The sequence below is a fragment of the Rana temporaria genome, chromosome 8 (assembly GCF_905171775.1).
Source record: "Rana temporaria chromosome 8, aRanTem1.1, whole genome shotgun sequence".
Taxonomy (NCBI): domain Eukaryota; kingdom Metazoa; phylum Chordata; class Amphibia; order Anura; family Ranidae; genus Rana; species Rana temporaria.
In genome coordinates, this window is record NC_053496.1 from 94,915,521 (window position 1) to 94,937,022 (window position 21,502).

Here is a 21,502-nt window from a genome sequence, read left to right on the forward strand (position 1 = left end):
GGTCCGGGTCTTAAGTGGTTAAAAACAACCACACCATCTTTTTCCAGAGTAGCCTGTATTTCTCCTGAGGTTACCTGTGGGTTTTTCTTTGTATCCCGAACAGTTCCTGTGGCAGTTGTGGCTGAAATCTTTCTTGATCTACCTGACCATGGCTTGGTATCAAGAAATCCCCAAATGTTCCACTTCTTATTAAGTGATTGAACAGTACTGACTGGCATATTCATATCCTTTTCCATCTTTGTAAAGTTTCATTACCTTGTTACGCAGGTCTTTTGACTGTTCTTTTCTATCTCCTCATGCCTGTGTTTTAGCTCTCACATGGATGCACTAAGCAGGCTAACAAACTCATTGACTATTTATACATAGACACTAATTGTGATTTAAAAAGCCACAAATGTGGGAAATGAACCTTTAATTGCCATTTTAACCTGTGTGTGCCACCTTCTGTGTCTGTACCAAGGCCAAACATTCCAGGGTATGTAAACTTTTTTATTATGGCCATTTGGGTGATTTCTGTTATCATTATTATTTAAACAGGATCATTGCTTCATGTGCTATCCTTAAATAAAATACAGTTTGTTGGCATGATCAGTCATATTTTTAATGATAATGCAAAAATTTCACAATATCTGACAGGGTATGCAAACCTTTGAGCACAACTGTATATATTATATATAAATGGATATTGCACCACTTCTTCAAACTCAACCTATTCAAAACCGAGCTCATGATATTTCCTCCCCCACGTGCCACTTCCCCTGATTCTTCTGTCAAAATCAACGGCTCAACTATCAACCCGTCCCCCCATGCCAAAGTTCTAGGTGTAATCCTGGACTCTTTTTGGCCCCACATCCAATCGCTGTCCAAAGCTTGCCGCTTTAACCTCCGCAACATCTCCAAGATACGCCCCTTCCTAACCAATGTCACCACAAAGCTTCTAACCCACTCCCTGGTCATCTCTCATCTTGATTACTGCAACTCCTTCCTCATGGGCTTACCTTTAAAATAGTCTATCCCCCCCTTCAGTCCATCATGAATGCTGCTACCAGGCTTATCCACCTTACAAACCGCTCTGCATCTGCTACCCCTCTCTGCCAATCCCTCCATTGGCTGCCACTCAACCAGCAAATTAAATTCAAGATACTAACAGTAACTTACAAAGCCATACACAACCTGGCCCCAGCTACATCTCTAACTTGGTGTCTAAATACCAACCACATCGTCCTCTGCTCTCTAGCTCCCTTGTCACCTCATCCCATTCTTGCCTCCAGGTCTTCTAAACCTCTCCTATTCTCTGGAATGCTCTACCCCAATCTGTCCAACTATGTCCCACTTTGTCTACTTTCAGACAATCCCTGAAAACATATCTCTTCAGAGAAGTCTATCCTACCCACACCTAACAACTGTACATTTATTTTATCCAACAGTACATACCCCACAGTTATTACCTCTTGTATCTCTTGACCCTCCCTCTTAGATTGTAAGCTCTAATGATCAGGACCCTCTGATTCCTACTGTATTAAAGTGTATTGTATTTGTACTGTCTATCCTCAAGTTGTCGAACGCTGCGTAAACTTCAGGACTATATAAATCCTGTATAATAATAAAATACAGTATCTGTGTATTGTTGCACTAGGCTTCGTCATTTTATTCAGCCATTCCTTTGGTCCTGGGCCACTGCTGTCTGCACTGCAGTTAAATGCAAGTTCACCTTTAGCAAATTTTTACAAAAAGCTCCCTATGCTACTCCAAGTCCCCTGAATATTAAATACCAGCACGCCTGCTTTCTATTAATTATGTAAGTGTTGGGGAACATGGCCTCTGCAAAAAAAATGCTGGCCCCTTGACCCCCCCCCCTCCATCGTGCCATTTGCAAGACAGGATGAACACTACAAGTGTTCACCACCTTGTGTCGGCTCTGACCCATTCAATCTCAGCCACTAGAGAAGGAGAGCTCACTTGTGTGTGTGCAGTTTGAACATGTCAATTGTTCTTAACCTCTTGACCACTGGGCACTTAAACCCCCTTCCTAACCAGACCAATTTTCAGCTTTCGGTGCTCTCACAATTTGAATGACAATTACTCAGTCATACAACATTGTGCCCATCTGAAATTTTTGTCCTTTTTTCCCCACAAATAGAGCTTTCTTTTGGTGGTATTTGATCGCCTCTGGGTTTTTTATTTTTTGCGCTAAAAAAGAAAAAACACTGACAATTCTGTAAAAAAAAAAAAAAAAACTTGTTTCTGTCATATTAGCGGGTATTGCGGAGTATTGGGGGTATTGCGGAGTATTGGCAGTATTGCAGAGTATGGGGGGGTTATTGCAGAGTATGGGGGGTTATTACAGAGTATGGGGGGTTATTGCAGAGTATGGGGGGGGGGTTATTGCAGAGTATGGGGGGGTTATTGCAGCGTATGGGGGGGTTATTGCAGCGTATGGGGGGGGTTATTGCAGCGTATGGGGGGGGGCTATTGCAGCGTATGGGGGGGGCTATTGCAGCGTATGGGGGGGCTATTGCAGCGTATGGGGGGGCTATTGCAGCGTATGGGGGGGTTATTGCAGGGTATGGGGGGGTTATTGCAGAGTATGGGGGGGCTATTGCAGCGTATGGGGGGGCTATTGCAGCGTATGGGTGGGCTATTGCAGCGTATGGGGGGGTTATTGCAGTGTATGGGGGGTTATTGCAGGGTATGGGGGTATTGCAGAGTATGGATTTTATTGCAGAGAATTGCGCAGGGAAGGATGGCTGGATCTGTGACTGCATTTGTCACAGATCCAGCCACAGCAGCTGCTGCTGCTTCCGCTCTCCCCCCTCTCCTCTCACACTGTACCGATCGGTACAGAGAGAAGAGGGAGGAACCGGCGTCATGACATGACGCCGGTTTGTTTACAAGTGACGGAGCGATCACGTGGTAAACCGCCGCTATCAGCGGCGATTTACTGTGATGCGCCGGGTCTTCTAGACCCGGCGCTCACAGATGATTCCGAGGGCGCGCCAGTGAAGGATTCTGGGAGGACGTCCCAGGGACGTCCTCCCAGAATAACTCCACCGCGCTGTAGACGTCTTTTGTCTATGGCGCGGTGGGGAAGAGGTTAAAAGGAATGTGGAAACTGCCTTGATAACTCATTCTGCTAAAACTCATGGCCTGGTTGTCATGCTGACCCTTTTATTTAAATACTTTGAGATAATAACCCAGAATATTTCATTGTATTTTTTATTCATAACCGGATTCATTTGTATTTTATACCTGCCTGGACTTCAATTTTTATTTCTTATTTTTTTTCTTTCTATCATGCTTCAAGCAGTGGTCAGTTTGGCTGTGAGTGAATGCCTAAATACGTTTTTAGCAAAGCTAAAAAAAATTACAAATATAGTGCTTGTTCCTGGGGGCATTCTGGGAGCAAGTTCCAGTCCAAAGCTGAATGAGGCAGTAATGACTGTAGAGGATGGCTTTGGAAATTCAGGTGACAGATCTTATTAAGTAATGAGCTTAATTTTGCACACACTAATGGGCTGCAATCTGTCCAGTAGCTTGTGTGTGACTGTTGTATGCAGATGGGACCGTAGCTAAACTTGCAAGTTGTGTTTGCATACCTCCAAACATAAGAACTTGAGAAAGAGGGACACCCCGGAGGGCATAAATGTGGGACATGTATAATGTGCCATGGCAAAAATTGGAAATGGCTACATCATGCAGAATTTTGGTCATTGGTTTAAAGAGGAAGTAAACCCTGATGGGTTTTACTTCCTCTTTCTTCCCCTGCAAGGTACAAGCATAATGGGCTAGTATAAACTGAAAAAGCAATCCTTTAAGAGGCATGATTAATTAAAATATGAGTTTACTTATAGTATACAGTACACACATGTCCCACAGTCCTTGTATCCTGAAAATATAATTACTGTGCTATGAGTGAGAGCATCAGTAATGTACATAAACCTAAAAATATTATAGATAGAGCGCTAACACTTTATGTATTTCTTAAAGAATGACTTCAATAAAACAAATGAAAATTAATAACCAGCAATTACTGAGATAATAAACACATTGGTCAGAGATATGTAATGTATAACACAGAATTCATGGAGGAAGCACTATGTAATATACAATATCATGCATAGAGTACAGCAGTCAGGACAATGTAACATAAAACATATGTATCGGCAGAAATCAGGAGTATGTGTCATAGTGACCCTTAAATTGCTGGTCAGCAGGAAAAAAAAAGCCCTGGGGTCAGCAAGATGAACAAAATGTCATAACCTGGTGTTTAGTGGTCAGTAGGAGGAAAAAGTGCCCCAGTTCCAGAGGTTGAGGGCAAAAAAGTATTGGTGTTGGAGGTGGAGATGTCAGGTAAGGAGTGCATAATTTTCATATGTCATCTTACTAGATATTAATGAATGCAGTAAAATCTGCGGTGTTCCAGAATTACAGTGCTAGGCTAGTCAAACACAAGACATAATAGATGCATACACTGCTAATATATTTTGTGATGACATTTTACACTGACACCACTTCCCATGCATCTATTACAAACAAGTGCTTGGCCTGCTAATGCTTCCAGTTGAGGCCCATTGGTAATAAGCCAGATCTATTGTCATTCCCTTGCTTTATATGTAAGAAGATAAATATAGGGAATGGATTATATTATAAGAATACGATAATTACTGTATTTATCGGCGTATAACACGCACCCCAATTTAAGAGGAAAATTTCATGAAAAATATTTTTTTTCCAAATAAACCACTTTGAAGCAAAATAATGGTCAGTGCCAATCAATGCAGCCTGATTAGTGTCCATCTGCAGCCTCAATGCAGCCTGATGCACATCTGCAGCCTCTGTGCCCATCTGCAGCCTGATCATCGCCCATCCAATGCAGCCTTATGCCTATCTGCAGTTTCTGTGCCCATCTGCAGCCTGATCTGCGCCCATCCAATGCAGCCTGATGCCCATCTGCAGCCTCAATGCAGCCTCTGTGCCCATCTGCAGCCTGATCTGCGCCCATCCAATGCAGCCTGATGCCCATCTGCAGCTTCAATGCAACCTCTGTGACCATTTGCAGCCTGATGCCTATCTGCAGCCTTACCATCTCTCACGCAGTGCAGGAAATCAGGAGAGGGACGAGCGCCGCCAAAATCACCGAGCTGTTACAGTACTCGGCTCTCAGTCGGCAGTCACATGCACAGTCCCGCCTCCACCATCGCCATTGGACCGGCTATTGTGATTGACAAAACACTGGTCCAATGTCAGTGGCGGAGGCGAGACGTGTGTGTGATGTCAGAGCCGAGAAAACAGGACATGCCGGCTCGGTGATTCCGGGAGCGCTCGTCCCCCTCCTTCTCCTCCGAGGTACGCTATCAGTGTATAACACTCACCCGTGATTTTCCCCCCTATTTTCAGGGAGAAAAAGTGCATGTTATACGCCGATAAATACGGTATATAATATATATTATTATAAAAATATTATATTATTCTACTTTAGGAAATAGATGCAGAAAAAATAAACCCCTATAAAATTTAAAATGCAATACAGAAATAAAAGATAAAAAATTAAATTTTTCATCAAAACTAAAGATTAATGACCTGTACAGATCCCATCATTAGCACCCTTCCTTACACCCTGTACAACCCTTTCAGACCTCAGAACAGCTTGGGCGCTGAGGGAGACTATTTCCAGTGGTCGCTTGTGCCTCTGTGTTGTTTGAGACTTTGTTACATTACCAGAAAAACTAAGTGGAGATAGATTTTCCCCACTCTCCTGTGCACGGGTCACTCTGGTCTGATACCGGCTGGGTTTGTAGGACCCTGGGGTTTAGTTTAGGTCCTGCAGAAATTGGGATGGTTGGGAGGTATGGTCTATGTGATAAAGCCCTTGTATTAATAGTATTAAAATATGATTTGGATAAAGAATTGGGCTTAACTAGTTGCATTCAGTTGTAGATTTTTGTTGATTTCAGCTAATTTGCTTGTGGAAAGATTAACATGACCTCCTATATTTCATTTGTTCCTATGTGCTCCCAACCATAGAGTCTTATGATTGTTTGTCTTAGCTGCCTGACCACACAGAGAAAGAAAGAAGTACTCTTAATATTTGCTCCATGGAAATGGCTCCCAACTTACATTTGTTCCAAAGTCGACTTAAATGGGAAAAAAAGAAATCAGATCAGTAAGGAAATATTTTAACCTTAACCTCTCCCTGGTGATACAAGAACTATGAAGTTTTACTGGCAGGCTTCCTAACAGTGTAACAGCTTGCTCAATGTAGATTGCTTTGTGGTTGACAGCATCAGGTATCTGTCAAGTAAATATAAGATCTTTTATGCTTCCCTAATTAATGTTGATTATGTCTGCCCGGCATCGTTTTTATTAGCACACTGTAAATAGCATCCTCATAAATGTAATCTCTAAATAGCAGAAGAGGACAGAGAAGGGACAGTGTTGCAGGTCTAGCCGTTTGGGTATGAACACAAAAGCCCGGCATTATCTAAAGGACTAATTAGTAATTCACAGCAGGAGGATGTGGGCTTTGTGAAGAACTGCTAACATAGAAAGACAGCTCTGCTTTGTATAAATTGTGTTCAATTGCCCAGTCTTTGCTAAACAAACACAGCTCTGGGAGGCCTCTCCAAACTCACATTATTTTGGAATGAGCCGTTTCAAAAGATGATTATAGACAGCACGATATAGTAAACCCTGACTAAGTATTATGCTCCTTTGACTATAGAGCTCATCCACTGATATAAGGTCCTGAAACATTATAAGCTATACTCATAGCAGCCCATATGGGGTCTTTGTACCACAAGCACCTATCTAGTCCAGATGCCCATCCTTCCTACTCCAACTACTATTATTCATATATACCGTAACAATATTTGTCAGATTACTCTAAAGTCAATACAGTTCAGAGTGTCATTTTGTTATGGAAGTCATTGATTCTGTCCATGGACACAACACATCTCCCCATTTTATGGAGAAAAGTAGAAGCAAAGCTGTAGTCTTAACACGCTCCCAATCCTAGGGTGACAACACTCCATAAATAATGTAGAGTAAGTGAGCTTTGTCACACTAAGTCAGGAAGTGTGTTACTGGTAGGAATACCAGGCAAATATTCAGGGAAAACAGATAAATACTGCAGCCAAAAAATCTATAAACTGGCAAGCTGCATCTAAAAAAAAAAAAGATAATTTAATTTCAGTAATTCAAATCAAAAAGTGAAACTCATATATATAATATAGATTCCTTACACACAGAGTAATATATTTCAAGCATTTCTTTCTTTTAATTCTGAGGATTATGGCTTACAGTTAGTGAAAACCCAAAATTCTGTATCTTAGACAAGTAGAATATTGTGAAAAAGTTCAATATTGTAGACCCATGGTGTCACACTCTAATCAGCTAATTAACCCAAAACAACTGTAAAGGTTTCCTAAACCTTTAAATGGTCTCTGTCTGGTTCAGTAGGTTACACAATCATCAAGACTGCTGACTTGACATTTGTCCAGAAGACTTTGACACCATCCACAAGGAGAGTATGTCGCAAAAGGTCATTGCTAAAAAAACTGGCTGTTCAGAGTGCTGTATCCAAGCATATTAATGAAAAGTTGAGTGGAAGGAAAGAGTGTGGTAGAAAAAGGTGCACAAGCAACATGGATAATCACACAACCTTAAAAGGATTGTGAAACAAAGGCCATTTAAGTATTTGAGGGAGATTCACAAGAAGTGGACTACGGATGGTGTTAGTGCTTTAAGAGCCACCACACACAGATGTATCCAGGAGAAGGGCTACAACTAACGCATTCCCTGTGTCAAGCCACTCCTGAACCAGAGACAAAATCAGAAGTGTCTTACCTGGGCTAAAGAAAATAAGGACTGGACTGTTGCTTAGTGGTCCAAAGTCCTCTTTTCTGATGAAAGTAAATTTAGCATTTCATTTGGAAATCAAGGTTCCAGAGTCTGGAGGAAGAGTGGAGAGGCACAGAATCCAAGTTGCATGAGGTCCAGTGTGAAGTTTCCACAGTCAGTGATGATTTGGGGAGCCATGTTATCTGCTGGTGTTGGTCCACTGTGTTTTATCAAGTCCAAAGTCAGCTCTGCCCTCTCGCAGGAAAATCTAGAGCACTTAATGCTTCCCTCTGCTGACCAGCTTTATGGAGATGCTGATTTAATTTTCCAGCAGAACGTGGCACCTGCCCACACTGCCAAAAGCCTGGTTAAATGAGCATGGTATAACTGTGCTTGATTGGCCAGCAACCTCACCTGACCTAAACCCCATAGAGAATCTGTAGGGTATTGTCAAGAGGAAGATGAGACACCAGACCCAGCAATGCAGACGAGCTGAAAGCTGATAACAAAGCAACCTGGGCTTCCATAACACCTCAGCAGTGCCTCAATGCCACATGCATTGATGCAGTAATTCATGCAAAAAGGTGCCCTTACCAAGTATTTGAGTTCATACTATACTGTACATGGACATACTTTTCAGTAAGCCAACATGTCTGTAATAAAAATCTTTTTTTTATTGGTCTTATGTAATATTAAAATTTTCAGAGATACTGAATTTTGGGTTTTCACTAGCTGTAATCCTCGAAATTAAAAGAAAGAAAGGCTTGAATTATATCATTCTGTGTGTAATGAATCTATATTATACAGTAGTAACTTGGATTATGAGCATAATCCGTTCCAGAAAAATGCTTGCAATCCAAAGCACTTGTATATCAAAGCAATTTTCCTCATAGGAATGAATGGAAACTCAGATAATTCATTCCGCAGCCACTGCTTGTCTATGCAGTACCGCATGTAGCCAGAGGTGGGGGATGCCAGAGACACTCGGAAACACTTGGAGAAGCTCGGAGACCACTTGGAGACGCTCGGGAATGGGGTGTTTCCGAGTGTCTCCGAGCATCACCGGCACCCCGCACCTCTGGCAAAATGTTGTACTGCACACCCCAGAGGCTTGAATCCTGCTTGTCTTGTGAGACAATGCTTGCAAACCGAGTCAGGATTTGAAAAAAAAAACAGCTCGTATTGCAAAACGTTTGTACAACACATTACTAGCAAAAATTTACTTTTGATGATAATACAATTTTTTGAGTTGCACTTTAATTTGTTCTTGGCTTTGTTCATCACTAAAAGTCATATTTGGTGGTTAAAAAGATAGAATAAATGGCTTCCTGTGTAGGTATGAGGTGAACACCTCCCCCGTTCGGTTCGCACCAGAACCTTTGAACGGACCGACCGCTCGCGCAAACATTTAGAAGCCCATTGACGTCTATGGGACTCGAAAGTTCGAATTCAAAAGTTCTAATTTTAAAGCCTAATATGCAAGTTATTGTTGTAAAACATCTTTGAGAACCCGGGTCTTGCCCCAGGGAACATGTATCAATGGAAAAAAGTTTTAAAAACGGTCGTTTTTTCTGGAGCAGTGATTTTAATGATGCTTAAAAAATAAAAAATAAATAAAAAAATTCCTTTAACCAGTTCCCGACCCCCGCATGTACATATACGTCCACAATATGGCACGTACAGGCACATGGGCGTACACGTACGTCCTCGCCTATTAGCGGGTGGGGGGGTCCGATCGGGACCCCCCCCGCTACATGCGGAGGTCGGGTCCGCTCGGGGAGCGATCCGGGACCACGGCGCGGCTATTTGTTTATAGCCGCTCCGTCGCGATCGCTCCCCGGAGCTGAAGAACGGGGAGAGCCGTGTGTAAACACGGCTTCCCCGTCCTTCACTATGGCGGCGCATCGATCGCGTCATTCCCTTTATAGGGAAGACACGATCAATGACGTCATTCCTACAGCCACACCCCCAAACAGTTGTAAACACATACTAGGTGCACCCTAACTCCTACAGCGCCACCTGTGGTTAACTCCCAAACTGCAACTGTCATTTTCACAATAAAGAATGCAATTTAAATGCATTTTTTGCTGTGAAAATGACAATGGTCCCAAAAATGTGTCAAAATTGTCCGAAGTGTCCGCCATAATGTCGCAGTCACGAAAAAAATTGCTGATCGCCGCCATTAGTAGTAAAAAAAAAAAAATTAATAAAAATGCAATAAAACTATCCCCTATTTTGTAAACACTATAAATTTTGCGCAAACCAATCGATAAACGCTTATTGCGATTTTTTTTACTAAAAATAGGTAGAAGAATACGTATCGGCCTAAACTGAGGAAAAAAAATGTTTTTATATATGTTTTTGGGGGATATTTATTACAGCAAAAAGTAAAAAATATTGCATTTTTTTCAAAATTGTCGCTCTATTTTTGTTTATAGCGCAAAAACTAAAAACCGCAGATGTGATCAAATACCACCAAAAGAAAGCTCTATTTGTGGGGAAAAAAGGACGCCAATTTTGTTTGGGAGCCACGTCGCACGACCGCGCAATTGTCTGTTAAAGCGACGCAGTCCCGAACTGTAAAAACACCTTGGGTCTTTAGGCTGCATATTGGTCCGGGGCTTAAGTGGTTAAATATCGTACCTGCTGGGTGTCTATAGTATGCCTGTGAAAACATCTTTGAGAACCCAGGTCTTGCCCCAGGGAACATGTATCAATGGAAAAAAGTTTTAAAAACTGTCTTTTTTTCTGGAGCAGTGATTTTAATGATGCTTAAATAAAAAAAAAATATGAAAAATTCCTTTAAATATCGTACCTGCTGGGTGTCTATAGTATGCATGTGAAGTGGCACGTGTTTAGAACTGTCCCTGCACAAAATTAGATTACTATAAGAAAAGAGAAATTTAAAACTGCTTGCGGCTTTAATGTAATGTCTGGTCCCTGCAATATGGATGAAAATCATTGAGAAAAATAGCACAGACACAGACAGTACACACAGCACGTAGCTTTAGGTGCAATCTGCAGAGGACACGGGCAGTACACACCAAGTAGCTTTAGGTACAAACTACAGAGGACAAAGGCAGTACACACACCACGTAGCTTTATGGTGCACACTGCAGAGGACACAGGCAATACACCACGTGAGAATACTGCAGCTAGCACAATCACCTGCCTGCCAGTAAATTAGGAAGAGCTGATCTAGAATACAGTGTATAAATATATATACACAACACCGGGGATACATATATATCCTCTACACACTGTAACTTTAACTGACTAGCCTGCCTGCTCTATCTACCTACTAAAAATGACACACACACACTCTCTCTCTCTCTCTGTCTTCTCTCTTTTAACCACCGAAACACACTACACAAGGCCGACCTGCAGGCGGCCTTTTATAGTGTGGGGCATGTGCTAAACTCCCTGAGCCATAGATGGCCAAAGCCACCCTGGCTTTGGCCAATTATGGCTCTCCATTTTTTACAAGCTGTGATTGGCCAAGCAGTGATTTATTGGCCGTGAAACGCCACTCGAATTTGGCGCGAACGGCCCAAAACTTTCATAATTCGACGAACGATCGAACATACGATGTTCGAGTCGAATACGAAGCTCATCCCTATTCCTGTGATGTAACCAACACAAGTGTAACATAGTAGATGTAGATCTTGCGCATGATCACATAATGTTTGAGTTATGTCTGATCACTGCAACATTCTACCAAATGTTGTTTATGAAGCTTACACCATAGGAAGACATTTGTTTCATATTTTTAGCGATAAGTAACTTCTCTAAATGTTTACTCACTAGTGATTCTTGTTGTTTGATGTAATTTTTAGCCCTTTGTTGTCATGTTAGATTTTGTTTCTTAACTTCAGATATTTAACAGTTGGATTATTTATAAGAGTAAGTGGCTCCTTTTTGCATTTTTCTAAATGTAAAATAAATTAGGCAAAGTCTTAATAATGGCCAAAGTAGGTAGTAGGACTTTGAAATCTCAATTGTGGAATTTCAGATCAATTTAGGGTAGTAAATATTATTCTAAACTATTTAGGCATAATGCTGTAGATCAACCAACCATTTCATGACAAACTGGAATTTAAACAGCTTCAAAATAGCCACAGTGCATTCCTGGTAAGAGTAAGGTCTCGGATATAATCTTGTACTTTTTTGTTGGGTTTAAAAAATTAGCACGGTAACAGGCATTTATAGCAGCCATTCAGCAGGCCTCAAGTGTTGTCATGTGAAGGCAGGAGTCAGTCATAGTCCTCTAAAAGTTTTAAAGGGGAGTTCCAGCCATTTGTATGTTTATTAAAAGTCAGCAGCAACAAAAAGTGTAGCTGCTGGCTTTTAATAAACAGGCACTTACCTGCTCCAGCGCTCCAGCGACGCGCCGGCCGGGGCTCCGCTCCTCTCCCCCCCTCCCCGGCCGGCGTCTTCATTTTCAGTGTGGGCACCCGGCCGTGACAGCTTTCGGCTTCACGGCCGGGCACCCACTGCGCATGCGTGAGCGGCGTGTAATTGGCCAGGAGATCGCCTAGGACCTGTGACGTGTCCTAGGCGATCGCCTACAGCAGCCACTTCCTGAAGGCGATTAAGCTTAGTCGCCTACAGGAAGGAGGAAGTGGGACAGGAAGTCCCACTCGTGCTGAAGCCCCCACTCCCCCCCCCCAAAAAAAATACATGCCAAATGTGGCATGTAAGGGGGAGAGGAGTGGGTTAAGAGGAAGTTCCAAATTTGGGTGGAACTCCTCTTTAACTTCTTTGAAAGTGTCTGGGGACTTTCACAGTAGACTGGGGTGGAAGGGAAGTGTGGGTAGGATGAGAATGTTATGCCTATAAATTTAGAAGTCTCATTACATTTATCTGTTTCCAACAAAAAAAAAAAGGCAATGGTTTGATGATCCTGTAGCTGAGCTTCTAAATTGACTAGCTAATAGCCAAAATAGTCATCTCACCATTGTGAATACATTTAAATGAGCCAGTGTTGGTTTTGTATTCTGGTATGACACCTGAATTGGGTAAAAGTTACATTATTGTCCCCCTGCAAAAGAAACGTGTGCGTTGCTCTAGAATCACTAGAATTTTTTTTATCTTATTATTATAATTTGTATGGATACCATTTGCCATTTTCATAACTGTTTTACGCCTTCACAGGTTGTCATTTTGCTGGTTGTATAGCTTTATAGATAAAAAAAACTTCAAATAATACATTTTGTACATAATAAAATATAACGGATACAGAAAATGTAACATGCATAATTAAAAATAAATGTGTACTACAATGGATTTATGGTCCACAGAAGTTGCATGCCTGTTATGGTCTAAAGCTCAATGAACTCAAGGGAATTAACAAATCTACATATATATTGTATTTTGTAGCAGTCTATAGGTTTCTGCCAATACCATCATGGGGAAACAAAATCAGGTAGCCTGTTCTGAAATCCAATAAATGAGCATATTCATTAATAAATCCTGTGAAATCTGTATTATTTAAGTGGGATTTATATTCATAATATATTACAGATAATATAAGATGTCAACTCACATTTTAGAGCAGACTATTGGATTTCCTTTTAGAATTACCCACTGTTCCATATTAATATTCATAAAGCCCTAGTAATATACATCATTATTGCTTTTATAATATTATACTAGTATTTTCCTTATCCTAGCCCTGGATACCACAAAGGACCCTTGCCAGAAAGTGAAATGCAGTCGACATAAGGTTTGCATAGCCCATGGCTACCAGAAAGCTATGTGTATAAGCCGCAAGAAGTTGGAACACAGGTGATTAATATATTTTAACTATATAATGTTAATAAATCTTACCAAACATTCATCTGCTTTTGTCACTTTATTAACTTTAAGTTTGGGCCTTGCAAATTTCCAACAGTCAAACCAACACTGCCCATTCAAGGAGCAAATGTTTTTAGGAACACACTGTATAATAAACTGATGTAAAAAGCCTCACCCCACCTGCCCATTTTGTTATTTGCAACCTGGTATTGAGACAGTGGCAAAGTGGTATGATGGTCCAGATGATGTGGCCTTTATTTCACTTGAGGTCAGTGATCTCCATCTCTTAACCCTTTGATGTCAGAGCCATTTTTTGCAAACAAGTAATCATTATGGGGCAGATCCTCAAAGATCTGCACCCGCGCAGCGTATCTGAGATACGCTACGCCGCCGTAACTTACCTGGCTTTGGTTTGAATCCTGAAAGAATTTGCGCCGTAAATTATGGCGGCGTAGTGTATCTCTCGCGGCGTAAGGGCGCGGAATTCAAATGCGGCGAGTAGGAGACGTGTTTTATTTAAATGAAGCGCGTCCCCGCGCCGAACAAACTGCGCATGCCCCGTCCGTCAAAACTCCCTGGGTGCATTGCTCCAAATGACGTCGCAAGGACATCATTGGTTTTGACGTGAACGTAAATGGCGTCCAGCTCCATTCACGGATGACTTACGCAAACTAAATAAAAATGTTAAAATTCGATGCGGGAACAACGGCCATACTTAACATTGCGTACGCCACCAGATGGCAGCTTTAACTATACGCCGAAAAAAGCCGAACGGAAACGACGTAAAAGAATGCGACGGCCGCTCGTACGTTCGTGGATCGTCGGAAATAGCTAATTTGCATACTCAACGCGGATTACGACGGGAACGCCACCTAGCAGACGCCAAAGAATTGCATCTAAGATCCGAAGGCGTACGAAGACGTACGCCTGTCGGATCTAACCCAGATGCCGTCGTATCTTGTTTTGAGGATTCAAAACAAAGATACGACGCAGGAATTTTGAAAGTACGCCGGCGTATCAATAGATACGCCGGCGTACTTTCTTTGTGGATCTGCCCCTATGTGTCCAGAAGATTACTTAAATCCCCAAACAGTATACTGTATTTTCTTGTAGCAGAGACCCTGAAGAATAAAATGATGAAAGGTCCAATTTTTTATGTCACATGGTATTAGCTCACTCGTTTATTAGCAGCAAATGAAAAAAAAATGCACTAAGCCTAATTTTATTGCAGTATATTATCCATATTTTGGTTAAATATAAAAGATGTGGGCATGACGAGTAAAAACATACTCTACCTGTCAAGTCCTAAAATTGCCTGTGGGGTGACAAACTTTGGTACCCAACATTTTCTCTAGGTGATGATTAAAAACCACATACAGGCCTCGAGTTTAGTGTTAACAGTGAATAATGGCCTTGAAATTATTGCTCAGACTCTGGTCTGCATGTTTTTTACATCCTGGCTGCAAGAATGGGGGGAAAAACTGCACTTAGCCCAAATGTGAGACTAATAATCAAGCAGCTAACACTCAAACAAACTAAGTCTAATGGGAATGGTGGAAAAAAATGTGTAGCACTAATGGTGTGAGTAAAGGATTACTGCTAGGTAATAAGAGAACTCAAAATACACAATACAAAAACCTTAGTGGTTAAAAATGAAAGGTAAATAGTAAAAAAACATATGTGCAAAACAGACTGTAAATAATATATAATAACGTCCCAAATGTGGATGTAAACTTCCAATAATGTGATATGAAGTGTAAAGCAAATTCCACAAAAAACGGGAGAAAGCTAATTAAACTTCTTCCTATCGAAGTGACACCAAATAGTAGAGATGATGGAAAGCGTTGCCTATAGTCACTCTTATGACTCTTCTGAGGAAAATGAATGAGGTACTCTTACCGGCTGTGGTGGACACACATGTTTTCCGACAGTGGGTCATATGAGCTTTAAGATTCTGGATGGTCTGGATCCACTATTTAGGCAGAAAAGACGGTCCGGATGGGTCAAGGTGAAGGGTCCCCAGATCTCAGCTGCTGGGTCTGGCAAGTACAGCAAACGTCGGATCAAACCGAGTACACACCGGGGTATTTTCTCATGGGCTCCAATAGAAAGATATCGAAAAAGAGGCTCCAAATGGTGCAGGTCAACCAAAAAAAATTGTTTAATTAAGGCAAGTCATACATCAAATGACAAGTGGTCACAGGTCATAAAAAAAAAGAGTATAAAAAGCAATGTGGGGTTTAGTAAATTGGCGAGCATTTACTGCAGCTGAGATCTGGGGATCCTTCACCTTGTGTCCACTACAGCCGGTAAGAGTACCTCATTAATTTTTCTCAGAAGAGTCATAGGAGAGACTAAAGGCAACTCTTTCCGTCAGCTCTACTATTTAGTGTGACTTCAATAGGAAGAAGTTTCATTTGCTTTCTACCGTTTTTGTGGACTTTGCTTGAGGCCCCGTACACACGTCCAAGTAACTCGACGGGCAAAACACTTCGTTTTGCTCGTCGAGTTCATTGTGAAGCCGTCGAGGATCTCGGCGAGCCAAGTTTCCTCATTGACTAACGAGGAAATAGAGAACATGTTCTCTATTTGGCCCGAGTCCTCGTCGGCTTCCTCGGCCAAAAGTGTACACACCACCGGGTTTCTCGGCAGAATACGGCTCCGATCGAGTTTCTGGCTGAATTCTGCCGAGAAACTCGGTTGTGTGTACGGGGCCTCACACTTTATATCACATTATTGGAAGTTCACATCCACATTTGGTACTTTATTATATATTATTTACGGTCTGTTTTGCACATATGCTTTTTTACTATTTACCTTTGATGTTTATCCACTAAAATATTTGTATTGTGTATTTTGACTACATCCTGGCTGCACCTGCACATTACAGCCCCCCCAGACTAACATGGGTCCCTCTCTATTTATTTGCGGTTTCAGGAGTCAGCCCTATAGAAATCTTTAGGGCTATAATGCTTGGCCAGCACCGAGAGATTTGCAGTGCTGGATATAAACAAATACCGGAGGCCACGGCCTTTGGTAAACATTTACCTGTGGGGGGTGGGTTAGTTAAGTCAGTGTAAATGGAAAAAAGGGATAAGTGCTCAATCTTTATAAATAAAACACACCATTCTAAGTGAGCTGTTCAAGGAAAAGGGCACACTTGGCTAGTAAATAGTTAAACTAATGAGTATAGTCATCTGAAACTGTTCTAGGTTATTCATTTTTTTTATATTTGTTTGTATTTTTCTTTGCAGAATTAAGCAACCCAGCTTGAAACTCCATGGGAGCAAAGACAATCTCTGTAAACCCTGTCACGTGACTGAGCTTGCATCAGTGTGTGGATCTGATGGCCACACATACACCTCTGTGGTAAGAAGTAGTTGTTGTTGTTGTTATAATGGCTAATACAGAGTCAGTAAAATACTAAAAATAGGTGGGACTTGTGCTGAGTGACCACATAAAGTGTCAGCTTAACAGATCACAGTTATATGAGTTGTATTACTATTGTTGGAGTGCAAAACTGCCTCAAGAAACATGTCTGGGGAATTGCTATTGCTGATTTGTTTTTAAAGGTGATTGGCCTGGGGCTGCCATGCTTATCTTTATTTCTTTGCTTGGTGTGCTACTGACCTGAAGCAAGCATGTACATATCAGGTGCTAAGACTATTCACGGTCAGTAAATCACTAAGGAGTGTGTTTATATAAAGTTTGCAGAGCTATTTTGTACATTTTGTGCAAATGGGGGCAAAAGCAGATGTTATCAGGCTGTTTTCTCTCCAGGTTGAATGTTTTTCATTCATGCATTAACCCTTTTGCTGTCAGGACCCGACATCAGAGGGTTTTACACACATTCCCTGACTCCTGCATTCTGTCACCTGATTGGCTCCCCCACTTCTCTGCAAACATGCAAGGTGATTGTACAGTAACAGAATGTCCACTGATGTGTATATAACAGAACATCCACTGATGTCAGATTCACTTCCAGAGAAGCCCTGGAGCATGCAGATTTAAAAGAAGTCAGTAGTGGCAGCTTATATACTGTAACACTATACTTACTGCAAATGTTGCCTTTTAAGGAAACCTTTCATGAAAGGCTGCCATTGGTGAACTCATAAAATACTGGTTGTAGTTTGATGCAGCAACCTAGGATTCAGTACAGTGGCCTGTTTCAGACTGGCTTTAGCTTGTATAACTGCAGTGTGAACAGTAAGCTTTGATAAAGCAGTTGCAGAGCTTTCACTAAGATTTATTGAAGTACCCTTCAGCCCAAGTTACTAAATGTTGAAATCCTAGTGGGAATGCTGATTGCCACTTTAAGCAAGCCGCTAGCAGGCTTCAGCAGTCTTTCAACAAGCTTCAAGTAGCGCTGAAGCTTGCTAGCGACTTGTTTTAAGTGGCAATCAGCACTCTCATTAGGATCTGTGTTCCACATTTACAAACTGGAGCTGAATGGTACTTTAAAAACTTCAAAAAAGGTTGCTGACAGCTCTGCAAATGCTTTATCAGAGCTTTCTATTCACACTGCATTTATATGAACTGAAGACTGTGCGAAACAGGCCTTTCTGAGATACTGACAAGGAAAAGATAAGACGCAAGTATAGTCCGAATTTTCAGATCCATAGTCACTTTAGAGTAATCGTGGCAGCCAAACAGCCAGTAGTTTCCTTTAATGGTTTTATACATCTTGTAAAGAATTTATATTTCAAATATCACACAAGTCACATTAGGTCAGAAACACTGAGATCAGAACAGACTGCGGTCTTTGGAGACAACTGCATTTGATAAATTCATTAGAAATACTTTGTACACCTGCGCACATAGTTCCCCACCTGTCCCTAATTTCTGGAACTGTCCCTGATTTGGAACAAAGTCAATCTGTCCCTCTTTCCTCCTCATTTGTGCCTAATTATGGTCTGATCTATATAGTTGTATATAAAAGGCATTACTTACCTTTTACAAAGATTTTTCCAGTGGTAAACCTTTCAGCCAATTTCTACATTGATGCATTTATAAATTTCAGAAGTCAGTAGAAAAAAATTAATAGTGGGGAAAAAAAACACTTGTGGGTTTAACTAATTATTGTTTTTGTATAATTCTCCTTTAAGGGGGCGTGGCAAGGGGTGTGTCCTATGCTGTCATACTTTTTGCTAATAGGTTTCTCTCGTTCCCATCTCAAAAAGTTTGGTGGTATGCCTGCGCTGCAAATACCTGCTATTTGAAGTATCAGTAATTGCTAAATGGACACAGGTTGGCATTATTTAGGTTTGTAGCTGAATGTGTAGAGGAAGAGTCCTAAACATGTAGTCCAAAGTGCAGCTCACTACACTAACTTCTATGCAGTAAGATGTGTCTGCGCTTGATCTGCAAGAGAGGGCTGCTATGGTTCAGAATAATGGAAGGGAGTGATGTCTGCCTTCCTGCGAAGTTCAAGCAAAGGTTTTCCTGGGAAACAATTTATATGTTGCCATATTACCACACTCCTTCCTACTTTCCTAAATGTGTATTTGATTATTGCAGTCATTTATACTAAAAGAGAAAGTTTTCATCCCCAGTGTTTCACAGAACACAAGAACACATCACATCTGTCAACCCAACTGCTAAATACCATCTTACAATGGGTTTACTGCCAAAGTCATGCTGGCATTTCTACAATCCTCCCTCTACGTCTACTCTTAGCAGTGTGTTAGATAACATCTGCGATAGAAAGTGCTATTATTCTGTAGGTCTAAGCAGCTTGGGAACAGCAAAGGGTGTTTTCAATTGCAGGTTCTGAAACAACAGAGGGTGTCGCACATTAGCTTGCGTGAGAGTTACTGCCATCACGTACACGTAACTGTGTGCCAGGAATTGGCAAAGCAATGCTCAGATCTTCCTTCTCTCATTTATTAGTGTAAACTGGAGCAGCAGGCTTGCCTGAGCAGCAAACAGTTGACTGTGAAGTGCCAAGGTTCTTGTCCATGTCCAACAGAGAACTCTCCTACCACGACCCCCACCACCACCACTACAGATGCCAACAAACAGGGTAAGCTTTCAAACTGTTTAATTAATTTAAAGTCCAACTCTAAGAATTACAAAAACAAACCTTGCAGTGGGACTCCTGCACACTGCATGGGTTAAATGCTCTAGGGCAGGGGTCTCCAAACTTTAGCCTTTACCTGGCCCTTGGGGCACTGTTCCTGCCAATGATATAAGGGAAATATTCCTCCCTCTGACATCAACAATGGGGGACTATTTATTCTACTGATACAGATGATAACGTACCATTACTCCTCCTAATACCAATGATGGGGCACTACTCTTCCTCCTATGGACCTCAAACCCCAAGACCATGTTGATTCTCATAGATACTGGGCCCGGTACATTTTCTACACTGACTGGCCACAATCCAGCCCCCGTGAAGTCTTAAGGATGGTAAACTGGCACTTTGTTTGAAAAGTTTGGAGACCCCTGCTCTAGGGGATGAGTAAGTGGAAGCAGAGCTTTCCCAAGCTCTGCTACCTGGCCGGCCTTGGGACAAACATCTATACACAGATGATACATTTTATGAAAATTCTACCATAACTTTTCTATGTTTCATTTTTTATATTTATAAATTGATGTATTTTTATTGATATAAAATCTTTGTTTTACAAATAAATATTTAATCCTGGCAGCACCAATGACACAAGATTCAGAGCACACTGGGTTTTCTAAAGAGAAAGTACAGCGGGAGCTGTTTTGTATTTAGACTCCCCCTGTCTGACTGGAATTTCAGGAGGAGCACCCTGTAAACACCTGGGAGAGGGATTGAGGGGGATAGCTTCTCATTTAGCTGTGTATGTAAGTTTCAGCATGACCCATTGATTAATCTCTGTAAAAAGGCTTTTTTGGAAAAAAGAAGTAGGGATACCACAAAATATGGAAAAGCTTCAGCTGCTGGCAGAAAATAAAACTACAAGCTATTCATATGCAATAGTTCATAGTTCTATAAAATAATATCAGAAAAAGTCCAAAAGGACAGCTCTGATCCAAGCGCCCAATGGTGTAATAAATTAAAGCAGTAGCAGCTATTATATATTGACAGGACAAATACTATGAAAAAGGATATGTTTCATTAAAACAATAAAAATTAATCATTAACAGCCCTTGAGAGAAAAAATGATTCTAAATCTCATGAACTTATTAGCTCATAGTTGCTTGTACCGACTGCTGATGAAAATTCATGTGTAAAGCAGCCAAAATCAAACCGCATGAAGTCTTATTTAGGTTTGTAGCTGAATGTGTAGAGGAAGAGTCCTAAACATGTAGTCCAAAGTGCAGCTCACTACACTAACTTCTATGCAGTAAGATGTGTCTGCGCTTGATCTGCAAGAGAGGGCTGCTATGGTTCAGAATAATGGAAGGGAGTGATGTCTGCCTTCCTGCGAAGTTCAAGCAAAGGTTTTCCTGGGAAACAATTTATATGTTGCCATATTACCACACTCCTTCCTACTTTCCTAAATGTGTATTTGATTATTGCAGTCATTTATACTAAAAGAGAAAGTTTTCATCCCCAGTGTTTCACAGAACACAAGAAGAAAATAAAACTACAAGCTATTCATATGCAATCGTTCATAGTTCATAGTTCTATAAAATAATATCAGAAAAAGTCCAAAAGGACAGCTCTGATCCAAGCGCCCAATGGTGTAATAAATTAAAGCAGTAGCAGCTATTATATATTGACAGGACAAATACTATGAAAAAGGATATGTTTCATTAAAACAATAAAAATTAATCATTAACAGCCCTTGAGAGAAAAAATGATTCTAAATCTCATGAACTTATTAGCTCATAGTTGCTTGTACCGACTGCTGATGAAAATTCATGTGTAAAGCAGCCAAAATCAAAC

At 41.1% G+C, this 21,502-nt stretch overlaps 1 protein-coding gene across 1 annotated transcript in view; it reads left to right on the top strand.

The window, feature by feature from the left end:
- The window catches only part of SPOCK2 (SPARC (osteonectin), cwcv and kazal like domains proteoglycan 2), a 240,122-nt gene that overhangs the window by 191,167 nt on the left and 27,453 nt on the right, over window positions 1-21,502 (top strand). Inside the window, exons 4-6 of the mRNA XM_040362317.1 lie at window positions 13,512-13,626; window positions 16,890-17,004; window positions 19,525-19,657. Of these exons, the coding sequence (XP_040218251.1) occupies window positions 13,512-13,626; window positions 16,890-17,004; window positions 19,525-19,657 (363 nt within the window). The remainder of the gene's footprint in view (window positions 1-13,511; window positions 13,627-16,889; window positions 17,005-19,524; window positions 19,658-21,502) is intronic.